Raw genomic sequence first — 10,105 nt, forward strand, 5'->3', positions numbered from 1 at the left:
TACACACAGTAGATATCCATGCACATCTATCCGTTTTTAAAATATGTATTCCAGAAAAGTAGAGGCATAAGAGAGAATGTGACTAGTTGATAGAGAATACCATGCTATCAAATCATTCATCCATTTTTTATTCATATTTGTTCATTCAAGTGTCACAAGAAGGAAAATTTGTTTTTATTTGAACAGCTGGCACTGTAATTTTCCTTAGGAAGGGAATTGCCTTCATTGCAACAATAACACAAAAGGCTATGGAAAGTATTCGGGTTAAGAAGTGAGTCCCCTTCCCCCACACCATTCGCTATACCACCAAGCAATGAGAGATTAATACCAGTCTAGACATGTAGCTTTCTGATCATCTGACCTGTTGTAGAGACAATGTTTAGCGAAATTAGAGAGAAAAGTGACTAGCTCAGCTCTTAGTGGATTTCTCCTGTATATCAGTTGTCACAACTTGGTCATTATGATGAACTATACAACAGACATTTTAAAATGGAGGCCACTAACAAGTATCTGGCTCAGGACATTCTATGCTTTTGGATTGAAATATCTATTCTACAGGACCCCAGACAGCAGTACTGAAATTGTATTGTAAGCAATAACACATTTGATTTATACTCTTACCTTCATCATGGAAGACCATCCCACTTCTGCATAAAATAGAAAAATGTAATTATTGACATCATGACAGAAACAGTGATGCTGGAGCACAAAATCCATGGACCGTTCTTCTTGTGCTCTGAATAAAAGATGTAATCGGATGCAATCATTTCATTAATACACACATGGCCCTGTAATGGGAATACAGAGGACCAGATGGCCAGGAGTAGACTGAGATGAAATGAGATGGGTGTTTGCAGTTTAGCAACTAACTACTTAGCCTGTATGGATTATATTAAGTACATACAGAGCCACATGAACACATTTTCAGAATGAAATTCTCACTTTGTGTCCAGAAGCACCATTCCCAGCATGGGGAAAAAGCCGTGCAAGGCTGTTATGCCTGAGTAGTGGGTAGCATGTATTATTGCATTAGTGCTCAAACGTGACTGGATATTGAAATCACCTGGAGAGTTTTAACAATATATATTAAAGCATAGATCTCACTTCCAGAAATGCTGAGTTAATTGGTCTGGGGTACAGCTTAGGCCCTGGGATTTTTCAAAGCTCCCCATGTGATTCTATGGTGTAGTAAAGTTTAAGAATCATTGCATTTCTGTCATTTCTGTATTTCCACAAGTAGGAGCACTTTGTTGATCAATAAAAGAAGCAAGTGCGTGTGTGGTGTCATTTGGGAGGGCTCACAACACTACACCCTTGCCCCCAAATAGCTATTCTCTCCTTATGCATAGCGTTTGGAAAACGACCTAGGAAATTTCATTTCTTTGGATGAAGGCTTTGCAACTTAAATGAGGATAATTCTTCTGAGAAGGATAATACATTAAGTGGTTATCAGTTATTAACACTCTGGTGTGTGCTTGTTTATCGGATTATTTTCCTTTATGGTGGTGGAGTGACATGCAGGGACTGGGTGAAGCACAATGGTGGGAGGCTCTAAGGTCAATAGGATATGAATTCAAGGTGAGTTCCAGGAGAGATTCGACCAAGGCAGTCTACAGTCAAGGTGGAATGATGAGTGTATACCAAAGAAGGACAGTCAGTGTGAGAATCTGAAGGTCAGAAATGACTGTACCAGATCACATGGGCAAGTTGGAGGCCATGCTGGTGACAAACCCTTGGCTGAGCATGAGGTGAGTGATGAGTGGGTGGTAGCTCCTTTCCAGCCTCACCTCAGCTGTAGAAACGAGAGGCTCTCCACACTAGATTTGAATGTTGGTCCCTAAGAGTTGATCAGAAGGCAAGTAGTTGACAAGAACTAGAAAAATACAAAAACTTCTGTGCTAAGTAATGCCTGAGCCCCCAGAGTCCCAGGAAAAACAGAAATTAGCTGAATTTCAGGAAGTCAAGATATCAGACAACCAGGGGAGTCCACATACAATCAGGAGCGCAAGAAGGAACCTTGAATGTAAGCTTCAGATCTTAGAGAAGCTTCCTTTGGGATGAATACCAATTCCTCATAATAACCTTGGCACCAGGATGGATCCAACTTTTAGCTCTTGTAGCAGTACACTCTGATGTGGAAGAAGAGCAGGAAAGGCACATGTGGGAAAAGAAATATATTCTCCCAGCTTAACAATTCTGTCAAGGGCAGGTGCTACCGATGTGCATTTCCCCTGCAATTTCCTGATCTCTTTCATACAGACTAGAAAGGCTCTCAGCAGGAAGCCCTGCTATATCCTTCCTTGCTGGGCCTCTGGCTGGACAGCAACAATGAGAGTGAAGGGAAGGGTGCCTAGACACCAGGCAGGCAGGCTCTTCTGCACTGTAGCTGAATGCTATTCATGGGAATAGCACTGACTTCAAAGAAATCTCTTTGTGTGGGTTTAATGAGCCCCCCTGGGAAGCTTCTGATGTGAATGGGAATCACGACTTGATATAAAAGTGAAAGATTATGTGTCAGCAGGGATGATTTGATTCTTAATGCAGTGTTAATTTATTTGCTGTAATTTCACACATCTGCTTTGGCCACAATACCATATTACATTAATCCCTGAGATATTATTACACATAGGTATATTCTCTATATACAAGGTAGTCGGTGAATGGGAGGATTTGTATATGTAATTGTTTAAAAAGGATATGTACTCTTTTATTCAACAAACTAGCAGGCAGAGGATTTTAGATTTCCCTATTCGGATACATAATCTCTTGGTTATAAGACATGATTCAGCATTTGGGTCCATGAGATGGCAAAATAATTTTGAAGACAGCAGATCCTGGAGAATCTTAGATCACAAAGCAAGCCACTATATTTAGGGCTACTTAAGATTGGTAAGTTGGACAGCTTTACACTCTTTGGACACATTACTTCATAAATTTTGTCTGAACAGCAAAAACAGGTGTTTCCCTAAACATTTGAACTGAGGCTTATACACAGGGAAGGACACACAAAAGAAAAAAAGAGAAAAACCATTCTGCAACAAAGAAAAATAGATTCTATCCGCCACTTATGTTCTTTTGAGTCTCCCAAGACAGGTTGGGGTTGCCCCTTAAGAAGACAATTTGATGGTTTCATTAGGAAACAGATGTATATGGGCCACTGGGGGAGATAAAGCTCAGTCAATCCTAGCTGTTTGTGAATGAAATGTAGGAGAGTTCAATACAGAGATCAATTCCAAATCAAATGCAGTCCCTCCCAAGCCACACAAATTTCAGGAGGCTACAGATGCTGGTGCTTCCCAGGGCAGAAGTATCCAGGACTGAGCTCAGCTCGCCGGAGTTGCCTCTCTGATGCTGCAGCCCAAGCCTTACCTGCTCAGCAGCACTCCCCCGGTTAGTTCAGCAGGTGCCTGGACTGCAGTAATGAGAGAAGAATGGAAGTGAGGGCAGGGGGCTGGTGGTTAGTAAGAAGGCTTTGTACTGAGGGGTCCAGGCTATCTTAAGTGTGTAGGAACTTTCACTTTGCAAAGGGAGCCCCTTTCTTCTCTATGACTTGAATATTACTTGTGATTGTGGAGGAGACCCAGGACACACTTCTCCTCAGGAAAAGTGCAGCTCTGCCAGGCTGAGGGGAATAGAGAGCCAGAATAGCTGACCTTCTCTTTCAACAAATGCTTGAGTTTAAAGACACTATGAAAAGAACCATGATATATGAGCATGCTCTCTGATCTCTAGGAATGTACGGTCCAGTAGAATAGAGGTCGGTAGATTAATGTTCATTCTTACAACATACACAAAGCTCCTATGAGGTTTCATTTACCAAACATATGAAGCTGCAAAGCTTAAAGGTTCACCTGTGAGTCTGTGGTTAAGAGAATGAAATTTTGAGCACATGTAAGGATAAGAGCAAATCCAGACACCCCATATAGTAAATGGAATCATTGTTAGTAACTCTACATTCTCTCCCGTATTATAACATTCAACCACGCCCTTTGCTCCATGCCTTTGCAGTTTTTCCCACTAGATGTGGAGAATATTTCCCTGCTCTGTTAATGGAAAATACTGTTTGGTAAGACACAGATTTGCAAGGTCAACAACCTAGGTATTTTTTTCCTCTGAATCTTTGGAGGTGAGCATGTTCCCACTTTAATTCCCCTTTTCTTCAAATATCACATTTTTTTCATACTTTTAAATAATTTTGATCTTCTCTAGGATTCTGAATACCACATTCTTCATAGCTTTTCCTTTGCTACCCATATGATTTTAGGGAAGCAATCTAAGCTTTGGGTCAGTTTTAACATCTATGAAACAAGTGGATGATAGATTTCCTCATCCCTGGGATTCATTCCTGCCCTGATAGTCATGGAACTAAAAGTTATCAGGTTTTTTCTGTTTTTGGAGCCATGGATGAGAACCCATTAATAATACAGCTACCTCAATCTTGTTTCCACAGATTTCAACTTAGCAGAGTTGGTACAGGATTGCAGCATCTGTATTTTTAGTGAAGATCCCCAGACAGTCTGTTTTGCAGCAAAGTTTATTCTATGAGCATTCTATGAATTTCAGTGTTTTTCATCCAAAACTATTACTTTAATAAACAGAATGGCTTTTAAATAAGAGGTAATGGAAAGAACTTTCCAGTTCCCTTAAATGGGCATCTTCAATCAGAGGGAAATCGAGATAATCAGAACCTATCAAGATGAGATAATGCCCTGAGGAAACTGAGAGATGCCCGGATCCACAGAGAACCATTTCACATTTAATGCACATTTGTTTTATCAGAACAAAGTATTAATTGAAAATGGAGTTGACTGGACTTGAAGGAGGAAGTACAACGTAGTAAGTGTGAAATTTATGAGTGGTTATTGAAAATAAAAATGGTTATTTCTGAAGTGTGGTGGTGATCCTAAGATTTTTATTTAAAAGTAGCCTACACAGTCCAATAGATGAGTTTTAAAATACAGGTTCTATATATATGCGTCTTTGTGCATTTATACACCTATGTTTACACATGTTTATATGTGGAATCCATATGGCATATTAAAGTATATTTCAAAATAATACACAAATGATCAACAATTCAGTCACAGCGTGGTGCTTGAAAATTGCATTTTCTGCAGTCTATGTTCTTAGGATCATAATCTTTAACGGTTTGGGAAAGCCAACACGTAAAATGACAATTTTCAGTTGTGCAGCCTATTTTAGGACATTTAAAGATGTTAAACAGATTTCCCTTTGGACTTACTCATTCACTCCTTGTCTAAGATCATTTACTATAAAAGAGTCTGCCAGACAAGGAGGGAATACAGGGACCTAGGGCCAAGGGGAGTAGAAGGGAGACCTGGGAAAACACACCAAGCTTGGGCTAGGGGATCACATTGCATCTGGAAGCTAACTGGACAATAGGATATCCACTTGTCCTCACCCTTGAACCTCCTCCGTGTTCAGAAGGAAGCTAAGAAATGCCTGCCCTAGTCCTAATGTTTATGCTTCATCCCTCTCTCCATTGTTAGTGGACACGTTTACTCCTTTGCAGTGAAAGGCTGCTTTCTTGGGGTAAACGTGTCAACCCCAGCAGAGGATTTCAGTGATCTTTCTGGCAGCGAAGCTTACGCCATGTGTTTAAACATCATTTTATGAAGAAGTACGCTGTGAGTGGACTCAGGGACATGCCCTGCACCTTTCTTCCCAGTCCCTGGGCCACCAGCTACCCAACCACCTCCGTTGTTCCAGACGTGAAGGCTCACCATGGTGTGGCTTATATAATATACATATGTGCTATGATCCCTGTGGATAATTAAGGGTAGGTCTCTTTATATGCCTAGGACAAGTCCCTTTATATGCCTAGGACAAGTTAGCAACCATTTCACGGTTGTCTTTTCAAAAGGATGACAACTACTTTCCCATCGTACTTTTGTACATTTACATCAAACACTCCCAACTACAGTGTCTCCTAATACGGACCTCTGGGCTAATTAGCAGCTTAGTGTGATTTTCCATTTTTCAGTGACCAATTAAGTAGTTGCTCTAGACGGAACTGACAACACAATGTGAATTTTAAAAACCGGGATCTGCTGGTTGAGGGGAGAAAGCCAAACCCAGTAAGGAAAGTGGGGGCAGGGCGAGGCTGTGAGTGGCTCTGTTTCTGCTAGCAGAATACTGGGTCTTCAATTCAGATTAAATCACAGTTCACCTGACGAGTATCCCCCTGCCCTTCCCACTAGTAAAATAATAACAATAATTTAAAAAGAGCAGATCAGCTGGGTTAGTGCAAGGGGAAGCGAGACTTTCCACCACAGCCACCCCACTCGCTCATTGCGAGGCACCTGTTAGATGCGCTCTTGTACCCTGATCCCCATACCGAGAGACAGCTCCACACCTGCATTTACCCTTCAGCCTAAATGGATTCCCATCAAGCCTTTCCCACTTCAGTGTCGTATCCACAGAGGCACCGAACCGCAGGCACTCTCCAGAAGCACTCTCAGCCCCTCCGTCCCGTAAGGGAGATTTAAAAGTGGTCGCCCCCACTCGCCCTCCCTCAGCCAGCATCTCCATCTAGGGAAGGAATTTCAGTTGTCTCCCGAAGGCCAAAAGCGAAAAGGTGAGGGATGCACCGAGAGGAGAGCAGATACCCACTCACTCCCCTCCCCACTCACCCACGCGTCCGCTCTCGGCTCCTCCTTCACCTGCTTGGGTCTGGCGGTCAGGTGAGGTTACCTGGGCTCCCCGAGAAGCCCCGAGGGGCGCTGCAGTCCTCCTTTTTCGAAATCGCCCCGCTCCCCGCCGGGCCCCCAGGACTCTTGCCCCTCTCCACCCCCGCGCGCGTCCCCGGCCCCTCGGGCTCCGACGCGCGGCGACAGCCGCACGGCGCGCTCTGTTCCCCTCCACCGACCTGGCGTGACGCAGGCGGAGACTACTTAAGGGCGGATTAGAGGCGGCGGCCGCGGATCCCCGAGCCCAGCATTCGGCTCCGCGCGCTCCGCCCCGGCCTCGCAGGCTGCCGCGCAGGAGCGCCAGGTGCCCGCCGAAGTAGGAGGAACAGAGCCGGTGCCCGGACCCTCCCCCGGCCCCCAACCTGCAGCGGAGAGCGGCGCCGAGACCTCTCCTGGGCTGGCGAGCGCTCGAAGACCTGCAGGCTGCCACCCCGCCCCTCGTCCCGGCGTCCGCGGGACCCAGACCCGAACCCCGGACGGCGCCCGAGGTTCGTGTCCTCTCTCTGGCCCGCGCCAACTGCCCCATCGGTCCGGACGCGCTTGGATTTCTTTCCCCATTTCTTCTAAGTACAATAAAAGGAAAAGGGGATTCGAGGATCTTTTTTTAAAAAATTGCTTCTTTAATTGGGAGGCAATTCACTCCCATTCTGGAGGTGCGGCCCGGGGAGGGGCCAGGAGCGGGAACGTGCCCGGTGCTGCCCAGTCTTTGTCTGCTGCCTCCGGATGCACAGCGATGGGGGAATGGACCATCTTGGAGAGGCTGCTGGAAGCTGCGGTGCAGCAGCACTCCACTATGATCGGGAGGTAAGAGCAACGAGCCGGCAGTCAGCGGGCCCCGTCGGGCGGCCCTGGGAGTCCCTTCTCACACCCGGACTGAATCCCCCGCTCCAACCCCCAGCCCGTCCTCTGCCTCCTCCCCATCGTCCTAAGTGAAGGCTCTGGTGGTTCCTGGGATTACCCGACGCCCCGCGATGCCCCCCTCCTCTAGCTACTCCTGACCAACTGCCCATCCCTTCCCCATCAAGCACCACTGGGGCTTCACTCTTCCCACATCAGAAAAGAAGCCGCTGGCTCAGTCTTGGTCACTCCACTCTCCAGAGTCAGAGCCAATCTCCATCCGGTTCCCTAAATAGCATCTACAAAGAAGGCAGGATTGCATTTGGACAGAGAAGGGCAAATGGGGAGATGGATTTGCTCTTCAGAGCAGATGCCTCTTTTCTCAACCAGTAATTAGTAAACTAAACTTATTTGGCCGTGTAAACTTACAGAGCCTACACACCCAATTGCCATTTTTGTGTCTGTATATATATGTCTCTCTACATATATATATGAGTTCAATATATATAAATATGTATTCATAGATATCTGCTTCTAGAAAGCATTAAATTTAATATTCATGTTGAGAATAAACTAAATATACCCATAGAGTAGTTATATACACACACCCTGTGTGTAGACCTTGAAGCATGCACCGTTTGTAAAGGTATTCTGTGTGCATTTGCCATATCCAGAGTGAAGGTGTGTTTTGTGTTCCTATACATTCTATATAGAGAGGTGAAATCTATCCGTTGCAAGTAGACTATGTCCAGTGTATGGAGATGTTGTGTGTACCTGGGATCTCTATAATATGAAATGTTCCCAGCTTACCAGCACTCAGCAGAAAAGGAGGAGACAAAAAGCTTTCCCAGATTCCCGGTTCAGTACCAACCCGGGATGGACAGCTCCCCAGTCAAACGACTGGTAAACATCAGCAAAGGGAAGGGAGGAGCAGGGGTTTCCTGTCAGTGACGCAGCCCGTGAGAACCTCTCTCCCTCCCTCTTCCTCTGCTCAGGATCCTGTTGACTGTGGTGGTGATCTTCCGGATCCTCATTGTGGCCATTGTGGGGGAGACGGTGTACGATGATGAGCAGACCATGTTTGTGTGCAACACCCTGCAGCCCGGCTGTAACCAGGCCTGCTATGACCGCGCCTTCCCCATCTCCCACATACGTTACTGGGTCTTCCAGATCATAATGGTGTGTACCCCCAGTCTTTGCTTCATTACCTACTCTGTGCATCAGTCCGCCAAGCAGCGAGAACGCCGCTACTCTACTGTCTTCCTAGCCCTGGACAGAGACCCCCCTGAGTCCATAGGAGGTCCTGGAGGAACTGGGGGTGGGGGCAGTGGTGGGGGCAAACGAGAAGATAAGAAGTTGCAAAATGCTATTGTCAATGGGGTGCTGCAGAACACAGAGAACACCAGTAAGGAGACAGAGCCAGATTGTTTAGAGGTTAAGGAGCTGACTCCACACCCATCAGGGCTACGCACTGCATCAAAATCCAAGCTCAGAAGGCAGGAAGGCATCTCCCGCTTCTACATTATCCAAGTGGTGTTCCGAAATGCCCTGGAAATTGGATTCCTGGTAGGCCAATATTTTCTCTATGGATTTAGTGTCCCAGGGCTGTATGAGTGTAACCGCTACCCCTGCATCAAGGAGGTAGAATGTTATGTGTCCCGGCCAACTGAGAAGACTGTCTTCCTAGTGTTCATGTTTGCTGTAAGTGGCATCTGTGTTGTGCTCAACCTGGCTGAACTCAACCACCTGGGATGGCGCAAGATCAAGCTGGCTGTGCGAGGGGCTCAGGCCAAGAGAAAGTCAATCTATGAGATTCGTAACAAGGACCTGCCCAGGGTCAGTGTTCCCAATTTTGGCAGGACTCAGTCCAGTGACTCTGCCTATGTGTGAGAGGGAAGGTTTCACGAAGGCTTGGGGGATGGCAAGGAGCCCCAAGGCAGATGACTGCTCAGAGGTGGCTGTATCCACCCTCATTTATGTGACTCGCACCATTAAGATGTAGGATAAGACTGGATAAAAGAAGATTTTGCATCAATGGGAGAGGAAGAAAAGTGGAACCATTTTCACGTATCACCTAATTGGTTCCACAGAGACAACTGGGTCGAGTGATGAAATGGATGAAGTAGACTTCTTTGGGCCCTTTCTGTTAATGGCCCAGCCTAATCCTGATAACACTGAACTTGCACAGCTACCAAGTAGGACTTAGCCCTGCTGAGCTCTTTATTCTGGTGAATGATGTGAGTTGAGTACTTCATTGATATAAAATTTGTGACCTATCTCAACACGTCCCTTTATCCTGAGCCATGGGACAAACATCCTTGAGGCACCCTTCATGTATCTCCCCCACCAGCATGCCCCTTTCCCTCAATCCAGAATAGCATGCCAGCTGTTTTTTTCAGAATCTGGCCTTATATTAGACCTAATATTGTTTATTTGCAAACTTAGAGGGAATTACATGGGGTGCTTACTGGAGAATGGCCATGGCAGAGGTTTTCATTAGAGCTCCATCTCACTGGCCCTTAGTCATGATGAAAACCTTAGGAATGTCTCAATCTTTC

General features: G+C 45.7%; 1 protein-coding gene across 1 annotated transcript; it reads left to right on the forward strand.

Moving 5' to 3' along the window:
- Positions 1-7,356: 7,356 nt before the first annotated feature.
- GJD2 (gap junction protein, delta 2, 36kDa) lies at positions 7,357-9,874 on the forward strand. Its single transcript, XM_011932677.1, has 2 exons — positions 7,357-7,514; positions 8,543-9,874. Exons 1-2 carry the CDS (start codon positions 7,444-7,446, stop codon positions 9,435-9,437), a joined length of 966 nt encoding a protein of 321 aa, XP_011788067.1. The 5' UTR covers positions 7,357-7,443; the 3' UTR covers positions 9,438-9,874.
- The last annotated feature ends 231 nt before the right edge of the window (positions 9,875-10,105 follow it).

Source organism: Colobus angolensis, unplaced genomic scaffold, assembly GCF_000951035.1.
Source record: "Colobus angolensis palliatus isolate OR3802 unplaced genomic scaffold, Cang.pa_1.0 Scaffold97, whole genome shotgun sequence".
NCBI classification, from domain to species: domain Eukaryota; kingdom Metazoa; phylum Chordata; class Mammalia; order Primates; family Cercopithecidae; genus Colobus; species Colobus angolensis.

Excerpts from the sequence above, each read along its gene's own strand:
- GJD2 (XM_011932677.1), top strand. The coding sequence starts at position 7,444 with ATGGGGGAATGGACCATCTTGGAGAGGCTGCTGGAAGCTGCGGTGCAG. Across the intron at positions 7,515-8,542 it reads CACTCCACTATGATCGGGAG|GATCCTGTTGACTGTGGTGG; the intron begins GTAAGAGCAACG and ends TCCTCTGCTCAG.